We start from the raw sequence: 20,667 nt of genomic DNA on the forward strand, positions 1-20,667 counted from the left end.
TTTCTTCATAATTTGACCCGATCAAACTTATATGAAAACTATTGTTAATTAGACGAACCAAATCACGAGGACAGGAGGCTCGACACGTCACACGTGGGCAATTTTTTTTTGTATAAAGTCCGACTAATTGAAACAAACAAAAAAAAAAACAATTACTCATAACTAATCAAATTGCTAATTTTATAATCACAAGAGAAAATAATACTAAGATTGATGATTAGTAGTCGTTGGAAAATGTATACATATTGGGGGATAAAAGACGGTCCAAAATGTATCACCACACAGACGTATTCCTCCATGCAAGTCTTGACAACTTGCCACAAGCTTTAAATTATTTAAATCAAAACGTTAAATGATTATGGCTTATTACATAATCAAAAGTATGTTATCTCTAATTGACTTGATAGGGGTGGAGGAGGTTATCTTCTAAAATTATATGGTGGAACCATGCGATTATAATTATTTGTTTAATTTATCCTATGATTTTAGGATAAATTGACGTACATGGGCGGCTACAGTTGTGTGTAATGGTATTAATGGGTTCTGTTTGTTTTTATTTGGATTTTTATTTTGGTTTCCGAGTGTTTTTTTTTTTTGTTTATATTGGAGTAGTGTGATTAATTCTAAGTTCTAACCACCAGTTAGTTATGGAAGTCAACATTTTTGAGGCTTCATTTTTTAATGAAATATCATAAACATTATTAGCCAAAAAAAGAATTATTACAAGTGTGGAAAATAAGTGATCAATTCGATTTGATGTTTAACCATATCTCAAGCTCTTCCGATAGTAAATTTAAGAGGTAATTACATACTATGCAATAGTTAGGGAAGTCAAAATAAATCAAATAGTATCATAATTCTATTCAATAAATCTAATGGCATTACTTTTGGATTTAACTAAATTATCAGAATGAAATAAAAACAAATTGGAATTTGTTGGAAACGATAATACATGTGATTAAAGAAGCAGGTAGGTAGGCTGCTTTATATGGCTGGACCGTTTTTAAAGTTCGTCTTCTGTTTTTTTTTTTTTTTTTAATTTATTAATATTATTATTTTCCAGCTTTAAGATTATGATTCTCACTTTTTAGTCTGCTGAAAAAAATAGGCCAAAAACAGAAAACTCATTAACAAAAAAAAAAACTTGTAATTATACTCCAATAATACTATAATTAGTTACAAAAAAAAAAAGAGTATAATAAAAAATAAATGACATCATCATCTGTAGTCTAGCCTAGCCCGTTTCCTCACCTAAACGACTGTCACGCAACGTGCGTGAGACTAGACGTAACCGAACTCCATTGGAACAAACCCTCTTTTTTATTTTTTCTAATTAAACCAAAAAAAAAAGAAAAAAACGAGTAATTCGTTCTGGCTTTTACCTGCGAGACCCACGTGCGTCGGAAAGAGAGACTGCTAACCACGTGGCGAGTGTCAATTCGTTTCCCGGATAACCGACTAGTCACTCAAGCGTTACCCTTCCCTCAAATTGACCCGAACGGAATCAACTTGTTTGAATAGAATGGCTCGAGTCCGCCAATCAACATTCCACGAGCCATCTTTTTTTTTTTTTGGTTGTGTAAACTGACCACCACTGACTGAGTCCCTCTCTGTAATCAAAACCTCTTTTGTAAACCCGATTGAATAATTCCGCTTGGAATCCGTCATGGGCGCGTGTGTTTCACTCCCTTGATATGTTAGAAGTGCGATTATGACGTGGCATGTTGGGATAAAGACCCAAAAGACCAGAATATATTTTATCTATATCTATATTTTTTAAAAAAATTGTTTCACTTTTCACTAATTATAAAAAACAAATGATTTTGAAATTTAAGTTTCACTGTACACTTTTGTTAACATGAAATGATGTAGCGAAATAATTTTTTTTATCACCTTTCGAATTAAAACCAAAACTACGTTTTTCAGATTTTGGTTTTTTAATTATTGTTTATGAAGAAATATAATAATAATATTATTAGTAGTAGTACTAGTTAGTTAAGGTAATGGAAAGTAGGGTTTGGTCTGTAGGTTAGGGTTCAAAGAGGGAAGAGATTAGGAGAAAGGAAGCATGAAGGCATGACCCATTTCTTGTATTAGTGCTCCTTAATCTGGTGACACGTGTAGGTCCCACGTGTAATCACTTCACATTATTATTATTATTTATTTAGTTTTTTTTTCAATAAGTAAAAAACAAAACTTAGTCCATCATTTTAATAGTTGTTCTTTTTCTTTTCTTGTTGCAAATTGTTTAAGCTCGCTCTCAGACCCTTTTACTATGTAATTCAACCCCACTCTAATTTTTATTGTTATTGTATTAAAAAAAAAGAAGTCTTTTACCAGGAAACAATCTATCATGGGTTGGTAATGACACACATTAACACAGTGTTAGAGAATGATTCCTTTTCTTTTCTGACCAACAAAAGAAAACAAATCTACAGTAAAATGTTAGGTGATCTTATTATATAAGTATATCACATAGGAAATAGTAATACTCAAACTATGTCTTAGACCATCGCCAGCGGCAGTGACGTTAGAGGGTTACTTTAAAAAAATATATATATATATTTTAATTGCATTTATATATTTATTATAAGTAACCATTAATTGAATGACACTTCTGGCTGAGTATCGGTTCTTCCTCAAGTAATTTGAGTATCGCTTCTCTTCTATTCTTCTTCTCTCTCTTCTCTATATTAATTTTTTATTGATAAGTTTTTGAGAGTTTTTTTATGAGCACTGGTTATAAATATTTATGGATACCAAACAAGATTTCTAGAAAGACAAAAAAAAAAAAAAAAAAAAAAGAGAGCACATTTTGCTCGTTTTCCATCAACCCTATTTCTCCAAAATTTGTTAACATCATGGACCGATCATCAAAGAATACAGAATATATATACTATATGTAAATGGCTAAATAGATAGATATCAACCCTATTTAGCTATTATTATAATGAAAAATTGACAATAAAGGGGACATTCACGTGTGTGAGCATGTACTACTCTACAGTCTACACACATGTCGACAGTTATTATATACGTTGATAATATCAATAATATTTGTTACTACTACTAAAAAAAAAATTGAAATTTAAATACTAGTAATATTTTGTTATACTTATCTTTTTAAAAAACCATACTAGTATTTTGATTAAAAAGACCATACTAGTATTTTGATAGTGTACTATTTAAGTCTATATTTTTCCCTTTGCCAACCTAAGTAATTAATACTATTGTACTATTAGTTTCAATTATAGGTATATCACTATGAATATAAATGGTCTAATAAACCGAGATATATGAAAATTATTAACAAACGATCGAGCTGAAGAGAAGAGAGATGCTTTTTACAAAAAGCCTGTGTCTACTACTTTATGTTATGTGTGTTGCTGATTATTAAAATTGCAAAAGGGTACACAGTATACAAAATGTTCGTAGGCTTTGAGGACACCAGAATTTAATTTAATTATTTAATTGGTGATGGGAGTACATCATATTAGTTATATTAATAAAAATTGATTAGGGTAAAGAAAAGCAGATGATTATACAATTAGAAAAAGATAAAAAGGGGGTATTGTATTGTATTTGTATTTTGATTATATATGTTAAATTAAACGGACAAAGATTCCTACAAAGGGGTTTGCTTTTTAGACCACACACAAATGCTACACAGTACTCTATGGGTCCCACTCCTCTTAGCAAGTGCGTTACCAACACGTGATTTCCCCCCGTCTCCTCCTCTCCTATCTACTACTACTACTATCTATCTATCTATCTCTCTCTCTCGTATCGTATCGTATCGTTTTCCTCTAGTTCATCATATCTCGCGTGTGACGTGTTGATGTTGAACACAGTCTTCTTCTTCTTCTTCTTCTTCTTCTTCTTATTTCGCAATCTTTTATCCAAAGGATTGTTTTCTTTTCTTTTCCCAAACGTTTTATGATTAACACCATGGGTTTGTAATTTAATTTATTATATTAGTTAGTTAAGTGATGTTAATTTGTCTTGTTTGAGATCGATTATAGTACTACTATCTAGTGAGTAGAGTTCGTTTATCGATTTTTAAGATATTGGTTTGGTTGTAGCAATATTCTAGTAGTACGTGCTATCTATATTCTAGTAGTCTATATAGATTGTGATTGTTATAAATAAATAAAAATCGTGATGGTTACATATTTCTATGAACTATGAGAAGAAATTCAGCTCATATTTTAATCAACCTAATTTTTAGTTCCCTGTAATAAGATTTTAATATTGTAGATTTTTCCTATTAAAAATCATCTTCTTTAGTATGAAATTTACAGCTCAATTCACACAACTCTACTTCTGACAGTATTGGATCATTGTTTCATTAGGAAAACCCCTAGTTAATCTAATCTTATTTTGCCAGCTGTGGCTACAATTAAAACACTGATCTATATAAACCAGATTTATTTTGTTTTCCTTTAAACGCTTCCCACATAGGCGGGCAGCATATATTTATGACGGGGCTGTACGGAATCTAGTCTCTGAATCACTACTACTAATTAATTTAAATCCCATTTGCCAGCTGTATATCAGTAGTAATCCAAGATAATTTAAGCACAATTTTTAGATATAATCGACTACTTAAAAATAATTATGGAATAATTGTTAGTGTTTTCCAACTTTGTTCGTCGATCAAAATATTACATTTTTTAATACGCGGTTTTACAAAATTCGACAATCTTTTATTTCCTTTTTGTTTATTACTAGTAATTTGGTATTATTATCTGAGTTGTAAATTGGATTAAGAGGAAATTAGAAAAGAAAAAACAATAATGAAACGTCTTTGTTTTTCCATAAAAAGGAAAACAGGGTAAAATTAAGTACGAGAGATTCACGAGACGAAAATTCCCAAAACAAAGAGCGCACGTTAGACAAAAAAGACTGTGGAAAATGACATTAGAAATATCTTCACATTGCTAGAATACGCTTGCTCTTTTTTTTTTTAATTTTTTTTTATTTTGGTTCCGAGAAGAGTCTTGCCTGTTCACAGCACGACAAAGCCATTTCCCAATAAAAACACAACACCTTTCCCATTGACGCTCTTTCACAAACACCGTTATCTTCTTTATCCAACCAAAACCCGACGCTTGTTCTTCTACGTGTTGACGCCGTTAGTCCCTTCTTATAAAGTAAAGCACCAGCAGCCTTTATTACTTGCTAATCTCTCAATATTACATTATTACTTACCTCTCTAGACATTTTAATTTACTTTTCTCACCCCTAATTTTCCAGCCACAGTAAATAATAAATAATACTACCACTAGATAGAACCTAGGTTCTCTTATTTACAATAATAATTCAAAATAACTTTTCTTGTTTTTGGTCAACAATTGAAAGATGACTAAAAATTGCTATATTTCTGGGGATATAAGACTTGGAAATGTATGCAAAAAATGGGTCTTTTCTTTATCTTCTCAATATTATTTTTTATATAGGAAAAAAATTAAATTTTAGAAAAGGATATGACAATATCTTTTTAGGAAAAAAAGGCTATTAAATTAAAAAAATGTGAAAATAATAAGTCGAGGAAAGAAAGAAAGAAAGAGAAAAATAATTTCGTCACTTGTCTTTCGCTTTGTGAGGTCGCAGACCCTGGTCCCCCGGAAATGGTTACAACCGGTTATAGCCGGTGCGAAATAAGAAATGGTAACCGGTAAATGCCGGTCAATTGGTATGGGTTAGAGAAAAGTTCACCCCGCGGTTGAAATGATTGAAGCCCAGTTTTGACTACCTTGGTTTAAGCCCTTTGGTCGCCTCATACCCAGAAAACACAAAAGATAGGAAAGACCAAAGAAAAAAAAAATAAAGATATAGAGATAGAGAGAGATAGAGAGAGAGAAAAGCAAAAACCTCTGAGAGACCACAGAAAGAGAAGAAGAAGAGGAAATTGCTTGCCGTCGATGTTTCGAGCTTCTGCGACTCCGGTGTAAAGCCATAAGCGGCGAGAAAGACGAAAGCGAAGGAGAGAGAGAGCTTGGAGTCTGAATCGGAGACAAATTTGAGGTGAAATTTGGTTTTGATTTTAGGGTTTATATTTCTCTGATAGTTGTAATGAGTAATGTAAAGGAGCTAAAACGAGTGGTGATTGTGTTTGTTAGTGAGATAAGAGACCAAAAGAAAGGAATCAAGTGGAGTTTTACCGAGGCGAGCTTTGAGCTTTTTTTTTCTGAGGTGGATTTGGTGGATATCGTTTGCTTTGAGTCTTATTTGGTATCAGATGAAACAGATCTGAAGGTATGGCGAGTTCGGAGGTTTCAATGAAAGGTAATCGTGGAGGAGATAACTTTTCCTCCTCCGCTTTTACTGACCCAAAGGAGACTACTAGAAATGTCTCCGTCCCCGGCGAGGGGCAAATTAGTCATTCTACCCGATCTGAGCGTGCTGGTATATCGTCTCCGTTTCCCAGTTTTTTTTTTTTTTTTTTCCTTTTTGTTTACAGACTGAGTTGATCTAATGAACCTTTTCTTAAATTTTCTTCATAGTCGACCCTGAAGCTGCTCTTTACAGAGAGCTATGGCACGCTTGTGCTGGTCCGCTTGTGACTGTTCCTAGACAAGATGACCGAGTCTTCTATTTCCCTCAAGGACATATCGAGCAGGTAATATTTTCATCTCTTGACCTCTTTACTATTTTGGGCTAAATCTTTGAGTTTATCCCTCTTTGATTCCTATTTGTTGAGATATTTTTCTAATGATATTTGTCGGTTTCCATTGTGGATGGGTGGGTTAGGTGGAGGCATCGACGAACCAGGCAGCAGAACAGCAGATGCCTCTCTATGATCTTCCGTCAAAGCTTCTTTGTCGAGTTATTAATGTAGATTTAAAGGTAAAACTTCTTTTTTTTTTACTTCATTGGTAAAAGTTTGTTTATGAGTCTTGAATTGTCTGCTAACAAGAGTTTTTTTTTTGTATATGATTTTACAGGCAGAGGCAGATACAGATGAAGTTTATGCGCAGATTACTCTTCTTCCTGAGGCTAACGTAAGTTGTTTTTTTCTGATTTTATTGGTTTTGAGGGTTGTTGGATGATCTTATTCTTCAAGATACTGAAATCTATATATTTTTTTTTTATTGTTTCTTTTCAACACAGCAAGACGAGAATGCAATTGAGAAAGAAGCGCCTCCTCCTCCACCCCCTAGGTTCCAGGTCCACTCGTTCTGCAAAACCTTGACTGCATCTGACACTAGTACGCACGGTGGATTTTCTGTTCTTAGGCGCCATGCGGATGAATGTCTCCCACCTCTGGTTCGTCTTTCATTTGCTTCTTCTTATATACTCATTCGTTGGCTTATGTTTTCTTGAATTTTGTTCTACGTTTGCCTTCAATTCATTTTTCTTGTTTTTTTTTCTGTCAGGATATGTCTCGACAACCACCAACTCAAGAGTTAGTTGCAAAGGATTTGCATGCAAATGAGTGGCGATTCAGGCATATATTCCGAGGTATAGGACTCTGTATGATTAGTATATTATCACTTTCTAAAAAAAAGTTATGTTCCTCGAGTCCTTGTGTCATCAAACTTATGTGGTTGTTAATGTCTGCGATAATGACCAGGTCAACCACGGAGGCATTTGCTTCAAAGTGGATGGAGTGTGTTTGTTAGCTCCAAAAGGCTAGTTGCAGGCGATGCGTTTATATTTCTAAGGTTTGTTGATTTCTTAGTTTATTATTTTGTTGAGCTGTATCTGTTATTTTCTATAATGTGAATTGTCTAATTCTTCTACAGGGGAGAGAATGGAGAACTAAGAGTGGGTGTAAGGCGTGCGATGAGACAACAGGGAAATGTGCCATCTTCTGTTATATCTAGCCATAGCATGCATCTTGGAGTACTGGCTACCGCATGGCATGCCATTTCAACTGGGACTATGTTTACAGTCTACTACAAACCAAGGTTTGTCTTGGTATTAGCTCACAAAACAGCTTTTAGTTTTGAGCTCTTTGCTGTTTGTGTCTCTATTTGTCTGATGCCTGGCAGTGAATTACTCTACTAAATGTTAATACACTGTTGTTTTGTTTGATACAGGACGAGCCCATCTGAGTTTATTGTTCCGTTTGATCAGTATATGGAGTCTGTGAAGAATAACTACTCCATAGGCATGAGATTTAAAATGAGATTTGAAGGCGAAGAGGCTCCTGAGCAGAGGTAATAACTGTCTTCTGTTCTTAGATATTTTAAGCTCCCGGCCTTTTTCCTCGCTGAATTATGAACCTAACATGTTTTATTGATTTATATTAGGTTTACGGGCACAATCGTTGGGACTGAAGACTCTGACCCCACTAGGTGGCCAAAATCAAAGTGGAGATCCCTCAAGGTATGACCTAGTTCCTAGAGAGGATTAAGACTATTGTTGAATCGAATGGATACTGATTGTTCAATTGTCATTCAGGTGAGATGGGATGAGACTTCTAGTATTCCTCGACCTGATAGAGTATCTCCGTGGAAAATAGAGCCAGCTCTTGCTCCTCCTGCTTTGAGTCCTGTTCCAATGCCTAGGCCTAAGAGGCCCAGATCTAATATAGCACCCTCATCTCCTGACTCTTCGATGCTTACTAGAGAAGGTAATATTCCCTGTTTCCACTGGAGTAGTTCATATAGTAGTGTGTCTTAATATTATATTAAACTTGTCACTGCGAGACTAATTCATTGTTAACAATACAGGCACAGCTAAAGCAAACATGGACCCTTTACCAGCAAGCGGACTTTCAAGGGTCTTGCAAGGTCAAGAATACTCGACCTTGAGGACGAAACATACTGAGAGTGTAGAGTGTGATGCTCCTGAGAATTCTGTTGTGTGGCAATCCTCAGCGGATGATGATAAGGTTGACGTGGTTTCAGGTTCTAGAAGATATGGATCTGAAAACTGGATGTCCTCAGCCAGGCATGAACCTACTTACACAGATTTGCTTTCCGGCTTCGGGACTAGCATAGATCCATCCCATGGTCAGCGGATTCCTTTTTATGACCATTCATCGTCACCTTCTATGCCTGCAAAGAAACTATCAAGTGATCCAGAGGGCAAGTTTGATTTTCTTGCTAACCAGTGGCAGATGATGCACTCTGGTCTTTCTCTGAAGTTACATGAATCTCCCAATTTACCTGCAGCAAGTGATACCTCTTTCCAAGGGCGAGGCAATGGTAAATTCAGCGAATATCCGGTGCTTAATGGTCTATCTACCGAGAATACTGGTGGTAACTGGCCAATACGTCCACGTGCTTTGAATTATTTTGAGGAAGTGGTTCAGGCTCAGGCACAAGCTCAAGCTCAGGCTAGGGAGCAAGTAACGAAACAACCTATGACGATACAAGAGGAGACAGCAAAGTCAAGAGATGGGAACTGCAGGCTCTTTGGCATTCCTCTGAACAACAACATGAATGGGACAGATTCTACGGTGTATCAGAGAAACAATTTGAATGATGCTGCGGGGCTTACACAGATTGCATCACCAAAGGTCCAGGATCTTTCTGATCAGTCAAAAGGGTCAAAATCGACAAACGAACATCGCGAACAGGGAAGACCATTCCAGACTAATTATCCTCATCCGAAGGATGCTCATGCAAAAACCAGCTCAAGTAGGAGTTGCACGAAGGTACTTTTTACTATTATTAACCACAAAGAATATTTGGTGTTGGAACCTTTGAATAATTTGTTGACTAACACATGACACATTGGTTTACAGGTTCACAAGCAGGGAATCGCACTTGGCCGTTCAGTGGATCTTTCAAAGTTCCAAAACTATGAGGAGTTAATCGCTGAGCTGGACACGCTGTTTGAGTTCAATGGAGAGTTGATGGCTCCGAAGAAAGATTGGTTGATAGTTTACACAGATGATGAGAATGATATGATGCTGGTTGGAGACGATCCTTGGCAGTAAGTTATTGCAGTTTTTCCACCTACACTACCTTAATTTATATCTATGTTAATGTGTGTTTTAAAACACTGACATAATGATGTTTCACAGGGAGTTTTGTTGCATGGTTCGCAAAATCTTCATATACACTAAAGAGGAAGTGAGGAAGATGAACCCAGGGACTCTAAGCTGTAGGAGCGAGGAAGAAGCAGTCGTTGGGGAAGGATCAGATGCAAAGGACGCCAAGTCTGCATCAAATCCTTCATTGTCCAGCGCCGGGAACTCTTAAACAGAAAAAACCAGCAGCCCTTTTGCTACAAGCCGAGGTATGAAAAAGCTATTGAAATCATAGGAGAGACGCGACCAAGTTTATTTCCTTACATACAACTTATGTTTGCTTTTTTTTTTTTGTATTATCAGGAGGAGGGTCATTTGGTGGAGACTGGAGAGCAAAATGGGATGATGGGTTTATAAGATATGATATTAAAAATGCAATTTTTGAAGTATTTTGTTGGCCATTTAGATTATTAGCATCTCCCACCACCCCCTATTATATCTAATAATATAATCTATATATATATATATATATTATAAAGTAAACATAAAAAAAGGTTACAGGTATTATATAGTAGAATATGAAAGGCTCTTTTATTAAGTAGAAATGTGGTGTGGAGTTGTGTAGATGGAGGCTGGTATCGGTTCTTGTTCTATGTATTTTCTTTCTTCTTTCATCCAAAGATCTTTTTAAGTCTTTCTATTGTTTATATATATTAATCCAATGTACATAAGTTTTTTATGCTTTGCCTTTTTTAGAATAGTAGTCGTTTTAACGGTTTTAATGCCTAGTTAGCATTTTGTAGCTTTTCGTATTCGATATCTGATGATATGCACGAAATAGTGAGACGTCTAGCAATCTGTTCCATTTCGAATCCTTACAGTTTCGACTTTGGGATGTTTCTTCTATGTTGTACACTCTAAAAAGTTTTTTTTTTTTTTTTTTTTTTTTTTTTTTTTTTTTTTAACACTCTAAAAAGTTAAGCACTCAATTAGCAAAACTACGTGACCTCTTTTAAACAGTGAAGAAATTGTGAAATAAACAGAGACACATAAATTAACAGGGCTTTTTTTTTGGTTTTCCAGCTTGTAACTATCACCTTCAAGTCCATAAACTAAGCCATTAGAAACAGGAAAATTTGCACAAAAGCAAACTTGAGCTAGACTCATTTGAGTTAAACCATATTAGGAACCAGCAGGCAACTCTAGCAAACTACCTCTGCGCCTTAAGCCAGCCGACAATCTCAATCGTCTCATAAAACCCCGAATACGGTAGAAGAAAAAACCTTCAATTTTGCTAAAACTGTTGCCCATTATTTCACAAACGATAAATAAAAAAGTTAAAAAAACTGCAGAGGTCAATAAGTGTTTGTTGTCTCCTTCTCTTGCAATTTGTAATTCTACCATGGATCCACATAAGCATATGGTGTGATGAGTCTGAAGACTCTGAACCGATGACACATCAAATGAAAGCAGACAATGTTACAATAATTAAATTAACCAAAAAAAAATTCCAAATAAAAACAATAGGATAAAGTAACAGAGTTAGACCCCACCACTTGGGGGGGGGGGGGGGGCACACTATATGAGGGAATAAACACGCAACTCCATAGGAAGTTTCTTGAAGCCTAAAACATTACGCAGCTTCTCGATCTTTTTTTTTATAAAAAAAAACCAATTTTACATAAACAACTCAATAATACTACTACTACTATTCTTTCTTTCTTTCGTGACTTTCAGGGGACACTTTTTTTTAAGAATCAATGAATTCTCCACCGGTGGATGCCATGACGACCGGAGAATCATTATCTCAGAGATCTATCCCGACGCCGTTTCTGACAAAAACATATAACCTGGTTGAAGATAGTTCAATCAACGACGTAATCTCATGGAACGAAGATGGTTCCTCTTTCATCGTATGGAATCCTACAGATTTCGCTAAAGATTTGCTTCCTAAACACTTCAAACACAACAACTTCTCTAGCTTCGTTCGTCAGCTCAACACTTACGTACGTTTTTCTAATCTTCCATCAATCTCTTCTTCTATTCCATCGTTCTGTTTCGTCTAATTTAATCTTTTTGTTTTGTTTCTCTCAACAGGGGTTCAAAAAAGTTGTACCGGATCGATGGGAGTTTTCAAACGATTACTTCAAGAGAGGAGAGAAACGTCTTCTCCGTGAGATCCAACGTCGGAAAATAACAACGTCTTATCAAACAGCTGTTACTCCTCCTCCTTCCTCTTCGGAACAGAGAATCCAAACGACTCTTGTTGTGTCACCGTCAAACTCAGGGGAAGATAATAACAATCAGGTGATGTCGTCTTCTCCTCCGTCATCGTCTTGGTATGTTCAGACGACGACGACGACGGGGAACAATGGTGCAGGCTTATCAGTTGAGTTATTAGAAGAGAACGAGAAGCTTCGGAATCAGAACATTCAGCTTAACCGTGAGCTTACTCAGATGAAATCTGTTTGCGATAATATCTTTACTCTCATGTCTAGTTACGTCGGATCTCACCCTGATCGGAGTTATTCTCCCGGAGGAGGTGGAGGTAGTAGTAGTCATCAACCGGCGACGAAGAAGCGGTTTTGTGATGTTGAAGGTGAAGAAGAAGAAGAAGCGAGTCCGAGACTGTTTGGTGTTCCGATAGGGCTAAAACGTACGAGAAGTGAAGGTCTTCATCAGGTGAAGTCGGTTTCTACGACGACGGCGCCGGTTGGTGAGAAGAAGTCCGATGAGGAGCCGCCGTGGTTGAGATATTATAATTATAATCGAACCAATCAGAGAGTTTGTAATTAAAAAAATCAACGGTTGAGATTTGGTGTGTAGATATGTGCCGCGAAGTAGAGGATTAAAGCTTTTTTTTTTTTTTTTTGTTAAGACAAATCAGAGAAGCACGTGTCCCATCTGTGTTTCAAGAAGTTTCCATCAATCTTGACTTCTTCTTTAACACTTTGTGTTTTGCTATTACTTATTTTAAATGAATAATATTTTTTTTTTTCTTTCTTCAAAAATAGTTAGGCTGTTTCTAGACTTTCCTTTTTTGACATTATCTAAAAATTATTCTCATCTTTTTGTGTGTTTGTTTTTATAAGAAAATGAAAAAGACTTAAGAGATTATTAAATTATTAATTGATGAATTTGTAATGAAGCATCTGGAATCTCTCTCGTTTGGTGGGCGCGATTCAGGGAACATGTTGTGGACCTTTTAGTTTCCTTGATTATGATTATTCACAAAGTAGATTTTCTCATTTTCTCCTATCGTAGTAGATTGACTTCATGACTTTATTACACATTCAAATCTTGGTTTCCCAAAAATGATAAAGAGTTCATTTGGTTAGTAACTTAGTATAACAATATTGGCTACATGTATCATATGTTCCGATTGAATGTGTTATTGGGATTTCATAGATAGAGAAGGTTAGGTGAAATTTTGTTCACTCATATCATTTCGTTGAGATTTCACAATCACTTGCAATGTGAAAATCAAAACGCATAACTTGCAAGGAAAGTGAGACATCACCATCTAAACATTTTTGAGTTTTTCTTCTTATTTACCAAAAACTACTTTTCTCAAAGAAACCAAAAAATTAGTATCTTGAAAAGTTATGAACACGATTTGTGTGAGTTTTGTAGAGAGAGTCCTTAGAAAACTCTGAAAGCAAATACTATTTTCTAGAGTAAATGGGCCATTAAAACTTTATACTTGGATTAATACTACAATTATAGACTCATTTATATGTAAAATATCTGCAAATTTGTTCATGAATTGACTCTTGATCATCTAATTTGTCAATGTTAAGTTGTTGACAATGACTTATGTGTGACGTGTCTATGCATTTCGTTCACATACAACAACAAGACATTTGAATTATAGTGACTTGTCTTCTTTCCCCAAATAATGTTGTCTCTAATTTGTAACATTAGCCACACACACATACACAAAAAAGAAACCAAACCTAACGAGAAAACTAAAAGAAATCTCACTAATTAAAAATGGTAGATAACCGGGAGAACTGGTTAGATTATAAAATAAAGTGAATTTGGTTTATAACACTGGTTAGACCCTAAACCCTTTCATTGACTTATTTGGTCTCTCTCTCCGTCGCGCTCTTTTCTCTCGGTTGAGCAAAATCGAACCTAAACGACTTTGTTTCATCTTCTTCGTCAAGGTTGTGTTTGATCTCAACGTATACTGATTCAAAGACCTAACCTTTTCCCCCCTCCGATTAGATTAGTAAAGGAATCAAATTTTTGTTTAACCTAAACTGTGGAAGTATATATGAAAAAAATCCTGTTACTATTAAAAATTATTGTTGGAGAATAGAAAACGACGTGTGTTATGTTCTGGAATGTGGAAACGGCAGAACGTTTTCTTCATAAATGCTTTGAGTTCTTGGACCATATTAGTGCATGAATTTGTTTTTAATATAGGTGTATAAATATAGTTAGCCATTGTATTAATTATTTTACTAGATGATTTATTATGACCTAACTGATTTATCATGTTTATATGTATCCACCTCACATTCACTCGAATGCAACTCTTGTAAATTCACAACTTTAATATCGTAGTAGTATTTGTTACTTAAACTAATTTCTCAATATTTTTAATTATTTATTTTTTGGTTTTTCAAGATATTCAACTGCTTAAACAGAACATAAGTATATTATGGTAAAATATCATTAATATAAGACCAACAAACTCCACAATTAACATAATGTTCAACATATATTTATTGGAAAGGGAAATAGTCTAATTCTAATGAATTTTTTATTCCTAATATGTCAAGATCGTTCTATTAGTCATCTTTTGTATAAATTATTTATCGGTAGTTTAAAGTCCATTGAAATTTGTTATGTTGTTATGTTGATTATAATTACTGATTATATAATATCTATTTTTTTTTAGAATTTATGCATCAAAGGCGATGATGAAAACATGTATGTAGATATCTCATATTCGATTTATGTTTTGTTCATTTTTAATATCTGTCTAATTCTCATTGTTGATCATAGGCTTCCTTAGATTTTAAGGATAAGTTAAAGCAAAATGACAGCAAAACTTATTTAGACTATTTGGCTGATTTGGATGATAACGCAATATGTCCATCAGTTCAAAAGTAATAATAGTTTGTAAAGTTTAATGTTTTATGGCAATAATATTTTCGATCTATTTCCATGGAATTTATGTAAAACATGTATGTAGATATCTCTCTTGGCTATCTTCTTTCCCGAGTTATAACGAATCGAAGACGTAAGTAATGCAATTTATGTATTTTTCTATGATTTTCTCTTAGTTACTATTGTATATATAAACTTGTTTTGACTGAAACCACATGTTATTTTCTAATCTGTTTAGGGCAAGTATCGTGGACCTGAATAAAAAAACTCTAAGTTCAAAGCATGGCATGCGGTTTCGATACGGGCTATTAAAGTGATAGATGGGGAGACAATTGCGTTTGTAAAGAACAGTCATGGTCTTATAAGAGGAGTTGACGGTTATATAAAAGTATCTATGGATGTGATGGTGTTGCAATTAAAGTCAAACAACATGGTGAAAAATAGATTATTGGAAGCCCAATAAATAGAGCGATATTTAAATGGGTGATTCAGGTAAATAGTTTGTAAAGTTTAATGTTTTATGGCAATAATATGTTTAATATATTTCAATGGAATTGGGCTGTTATTAGAGAGGTGATTTCTAAATCCATATGGAATTGTAAATTCTAAAATTCAAAACATATGGATTTTGAAAGATTGTAAATTCAATTATAAATTCTAAAAATAAAAAATTGTAAATTGTAAATTCTAACATATTTTATCCTTGAATTTGAATCCTTATATTTTACACTTTTAAATCCATTCAAATCCATTTAAAACATAATGTGGATTTTAAAATCCAAAAACAAATCATTAAATGAATAACATAGGATTTTAACAAATATTTGTAAATCAGAGAACCAATAACAAATAATTTTGATAAGTATTTTAAAATAAATGATTGAATAACACATGATTTTTGTTTGGATTTCCAAATCCACTAAAATCATAGAACCAATAACCTCCTAAAGCTTTGAATCTTCTCTTGTTATTTGAGATTAGATTTTGAGAAAAGTTGTTAGTTGCACAATGGGTGTACTCACCTATAATAAAAATGGGCAAATGCTCAAAGCAACTAACCACAAAACAGTTTTTTAGGCCACAATCCCAAAATATAAATTGTTTAAATTAGATTCATTTTAGTGACATTAATGAATTCATAATTCTAAGTATTTATCATTTTTCTAATTTAATGTTAAATTATGCATAAAAGAAAAATAATTTTGTTTACGTCAAAGTGCAGGTAAATGTTATTTTGACTGAAAAAAAAACTTTGAAGTTCGGTAATTAAGGAAATGACTGTGGTTAATCTTTTTTTTTTTAACCTTGACTGCAGAGCCAATCAGCCAAATTAGGTAAGAACCGACACTGTATTGCTCTTGATCATCTAATTTGTCAATGTTAAGTTGTTGACAATGACACATGTGTAATGTGTCTATGCATTTCGTTCACATACAACAACAACACATTTGAATTATAGCGACTTGTCTTTTTTCCCCAAATAATGTTGTCTCTAATTTGCAACATTAGCCACACACACATACACAAAAAAAAGAAACCAAACCTAACGAGAAAACTAAGAGAAATTGTAGATAACCGGGATAACCGGTTAGATTATAAAATAGACTGATTTTGGTTTATAACACTGGTTAGACCCTAAACCTTATTGACTTGTTTGCTCTCTCTCTCTCTCCCCGCCGCGCTCTATTCTCTCTGGGTTGAGCAAAATCATAAACGACTTTGTTTCATCTTCTTCGTCAAGGTTTGTGTTTGATCTCAACGTATACTGATTCAAAGACCTACCTTTTTCCCCTTCGATTAGATTAGTAAAGGAATCAAATTTTGTTTAACCTAAGCATATGAAAAAATCCTAACTTTTATTTTTATTTTGTGGTGGTGAAGTTAGGATCTTATGAATTTATCTTATGTAATCAGGCCAAAGTATGGAGCTTTCTGATGTAAACAACGTCAAGAGCACAAGACCAAAGCAGCCACCAAAACGTTTCATCAAGAACCAAATCCCTGAATCAATCCTTAACGATGCTTCTCTCAACGCTGCTATCTCAATCCTACCTTCAATTTACCAGTTTGAGGTACACAAGTGCGTTTGGCGGATCAAATCGTTGAACGCTAAACGCATAGCTCTGCAGCTTCCTGAGGGTCTTCTCATGTACGCACTCACACTCTCTGACATCTTCACATCTTTTGCTGGAGCGCTTCACTGTTTTGTACTCGGTGATGTTACTTATGGAGCTTGCTGTGTTGATGATTTCTCTGCGGTTGCTCTTGGTGCTGACTTGCTTATTCACTATGGACATAGTTGTCTTGTCCCTATTGACTCTACCAAAATCCCTTGCCTTTATGTCTTTGTCGATATACAGATTGATGTCAAGTGCCTTTTGAACACCATCCATCTTAATCTCACGAGTGATGCCAAGAACATCGTTCTTGCAGGCACGATTCAGTTTAGTTCGGCTATTAGGGCTGTGAAGCCTGATTTAGAGAAGCTAGGTTTTAATGTTTTGATCCCTCAGTCAAAGCCTTTATCAGCTGGTGAAGTACTTGGCTGTACAGCTCCAAAGATTAAGATGGTTGAGGGTTGTGAAGACCAAGTACTTGTGTTTGTAGCTGACGGGAGGTTCCATCTAGAAGCAATCATGATAGCCAATCCAAAGATCAAGGCGTTTAGGTACGATCCATATCTTGGAAAGCTGTTTTTAGAGGAGTATGATCATAAGGGAATGAGGGAGACAAGAAGGAGAGCAATTGCAAGGGCCATGGATGCAAAAACTTGGGGGATTGTGTTGGGGACATTGGGAAGGCAAGGGAATCCTAAGATTCTTGAGAGGTTAGAGACGAAAATGAGGGAGAATGGGATAGATAGCACAGTTGTTTTAATGTCTGAACTTAGCCCTACAAGAGTAGCATTGTTTGAAGACTCGGTGGATGCTTGGGTGCAAATAGCATGTCCAAGGCTTTCTATTGATTGGGGTGAGGCCTTTCTTAAACCGCTTCTAACAACTTATGAAGCTGAGATTGCTCTAGGATACATCAGCGGTTGGTGGGAGAAGGATACTTCGAGCAGAGGAGATTCTTTGGCTGGCTGTTGCAAAGAGAAGAACGAAACAAGTTGTGCGTGTAGTAGTAATGAGAACGTGGAAAATGATAATAAAGAGGATGATGGGGCACTCGATGGAGACTATCCAATGGATTATTATGCACAAGAAGGTGGAGAATGGAACTCTTCATATCTCAAGAAGGCATCTCGTCCCATTCGAAGAAACCCTTTACCTTCTTTTATAGTTTCCCACACAGAGTAGCTGATATAACCCAAGTCGGGGAATGTGTTGTTGATTATTAGCTTGGGGAAGTCTTCAAGTGAAACTGTCGACTCTGTATGAGTCTTTGACAGAAGTTGAAGACTCATATGCAGTTTTTCTATACAAGCCGTGAGGATTAAAGGGCTGTTTGTAGAGAGGCTACAACACTTGTTTCTCCCGTTTACTGAGATTTTGTCTGCTCAAATTTTGTTTTGATAAAACAAAATGGTGATAGAAGTGAAAAATATAGGCCCTGCAGTAAAAGATACTGATGATGTTTGTTGCAGATCTGATTAGGTTTGGTTTTGATTTTGAAGTTTTGGTTTGATCCGGCCTCATGTTTTTTTATTGTTATAATTATACATTAATGAGCTCCATAATCTAATTTTCTACAACATTAAAACAACTACAACAAAAATCCTAAACTATAATTACAGACGAACCAATCACCTACTGTATGGCAAAAACTTGTGTTGTTAGTGGTTTTAATCATATTTAAGCTCTATCATTTAAACTTTTTCTGTTCTAAACTTATGATAATTTTTTTTTTGGTTAGAAAACTTTTAGCTGTTCTACCCACACAAAAAAAAAAAAACACTTTAATTGTAATGCATAAAAAAGCTGATTGGTAAAAGCTAGTTATATCATAATAAGTCAACTCTTTGTGATTTTCTGTTCATCATATTGGAATCTTCATTATAAATCATTAAATCTATATATGTACACATATGAGATGAAATAGCCAAAGTACATATACTTACACAGCTTGAAACTACACCGACTAATTAATAGTTTAATACTACTGTATCATCAGTAATTTGAAACTTCATAAATTCCACAAACAGATTATTTCACTTTTAGTTGTGTTTTGAAAAAAATCTTGCTAGTAATTTTATAAGAATTCAACTTCAAATATAGAGATCAACCACTTATTTCTTTTAATAAGACTTAATTTTTGAAAACACAATAGAGTTGATTATTCTTGCAGTTTGAGCTGACTTTATCAATGTGAATGAATTTATGAGTTTAATCGATTTACACTGAATATCAAAATGGAGAAATAGATATGGTTGGTTGTATACTTGTAGTACACTGACAAAAAAGAAAGAAAGAAAGATATGGTCGTACACTAGTGTTTTTGGACCTTACGTCAAAGTAGAAGGGATAAGAAATTAGGTTCGCACACTACTTTGGCTCATTTATTTATTTGTTTCGTTGAAAAATCATATGTCCCAATTCCACCACTCCACTGTCTCCCACCCCTCTTTCTTAGAAATCTAATATAATAAAGTAAGGTTCGACTTCCAAGAAAATTCCAACTGATTGTAGACAAGATTAATATACTGTAGATTATGTTTGTAATAAATGATTATTAGGCCATCTTAATTCTTTGTGTATGAAAAGTAAGCCGAGTAAGTTTATCTTTTTATGCAAATTTATCGACTTCTCCCAAAAATAATAACGACAAAGGAATTTACAATATAGTTTCTTTTTAAAACTTGCTTTCAAAACTTGACACGTGACACTTCTAGAGTTGACATCTAGAGTTGACATCTGTCTATGAAAAAACTTTAATCCTCATTTTTGGCTTACTGCATTATTGCAATAACCAATTTGGCTTCTACCTCTAAGAAAGCTCCAACTGATTGCCACGTGACACCTGTATATCTGATATTTGTCCTTTTTTTTTTTTCCTTTTGTTTCTCATGGTTAACAAGGTTAATGGGCTGTGAGTTATGTTTGTAATAAGTGGTTATTGGACCACCTTAATTCTTTGTGTATGAAAAATAAACCGAGCAAATTTATCATTTTCTGCAAATTAATCGACTTCTCCCCCAAAATAATAACGACAAAAGAATCTACTGTAGAGTTTCCTTTTAAATCTTGCTTTCAGAACTTGACATGTGACACTTCGGGAGTTGAGACCTGTCTATGAAAAAAACTTTAATCCTCATTTTTGGCTTAGTGCATTATTGCAATAACCAATTTTCACAAATAGGTAAAAACCAAATTACACAAATGAGTCATACTTATACATGAAGCCCACATTCATACATGGTCATTTTCATTATAATTTAAAACCATATATTATCCTCTATTTTAAACCCCAAATGTCAAACAATTAAAATACATCACCATAAATTTTGTGTATTCCTAATTCTATTAGAGAGACATTAATTCCATTCAATACAATGCTATAAATTAGAAACACAAAACATTTCCTTATATGAAAATGTTTTATTAAAAACAGTATCTAATATAATTGTTTGGAACAGAAACTGAAGCCCTTCCTCATATCCTGCAGAATTTTTTAACTCA

The 20,667-nt window shown here is 34.5% G+C and overlaps 3 protein-coding genes across 4 annotated transcripts; all 3 read left to right on the forward strand.

The window, feature by feature from the left end:
- Positions 1-5,707: 5,707 nt before the first annotated feature.
- On the forward strand, positions 5,708-10,667 carry LOC104739391 (auxin response factor 2). Its single transcript, XM_087472970.1, has 17 exons — positions 5,708-6,027; positions 6,123-6,168; positions 6,251-6,408; positions 6,507-6,622; positions 6,754-6,849; positions 6,948-7,004; positions 7,114-7,269; positions 7,380-7,464; positions 7,577-7,667; positions 7,749-7,913; positions 8,046-8,165; positions 8,259-8,334; positions 8,410-8,581; positions 8,682-9,610; positions 9,701-9,891; positions 9,983-10,197; positions 10,292-10,667. Exons 3-16 carry the CDS (start codon positions 6,261-6,263, stop codon positions 10,158-10,160), a joined length of 2,580 nt encoding a protein of 859 aa, XP_087329096.1. The 5' UTR covers positions 5,708-6,027; positions 6,123-6,168; positions 6,251-6,260; the 3' UTR covers positions 10,161-10,197; positions 10,292-10,667.
- Positions 10,668-11,472: 805 nt separating this feature from the next.
- On the forward strand, positions 11,473-12,939 carry LOC104739410 (heat stress transcription factor B-2a). Its single transcript, XM_010459760.3, has 2 exons — positions 11,473-11,934; positions 12,026-12,939. Exons 1-2 carry the CDS (start codon positions 11,689-11,691, stop codon positions 12,722-12,724), a joined length of 945 nt encoding a protein of 314 aa, XP_010458062.1. The 5' UTR covers positions 11,473-11,688; the 3' UTR covers positions 12,725-12,939.
- Positions 12,940-16,672: 3,733 nt separating this feature from the next.
- LOC104739420 (uncharacterized) lies at positions 16,673-18,745 on the forward strand. Of its 2 annotated transcripts, none has more exons than XM_010459785.3 (2): positions 16,673-16,790; positions 16,931-18,745. In XM_010459785.3, the coding sequence occupies exon 2, from the start codon at positions 16,972-16,974 to the stop codon at positions 18,346-18,348; it is 1,377 nt and encodes a 458-aa protein (XP_010458087.1). In that variant the 5' UTR covers positions 16,673-16,790; positions 16,931-16,971; the 3' UTR covers positions 18,349-18,745. The 2 variants fall into 2 exon arrangements, with proteins under 2 accessions (XP_010458087.1, XP_010458072.1); XM_010459770.2 differs by having other exon boundaries at positions 16,675-16,790; positions 16,964-18,745.
- Positions 18,746-20,667: the final 1,922 nt, after the last annotated feature.

The sequence above is a fragment of the Camelina sativa genome, chromosome 2 (assembly GCF_030686135.1).
Source record: "Camelina sativa cultivar CO46 ecotype springtype chromosome 2, ASM3068613v1".
Taxonomy (NCBI): domain Eukaryota; kingdom Viridiplantae; phylum Streptophyta; class Magnoliopsida; order Brassicales; family Brassicaceae; genus Camelina; species Camelina sativa.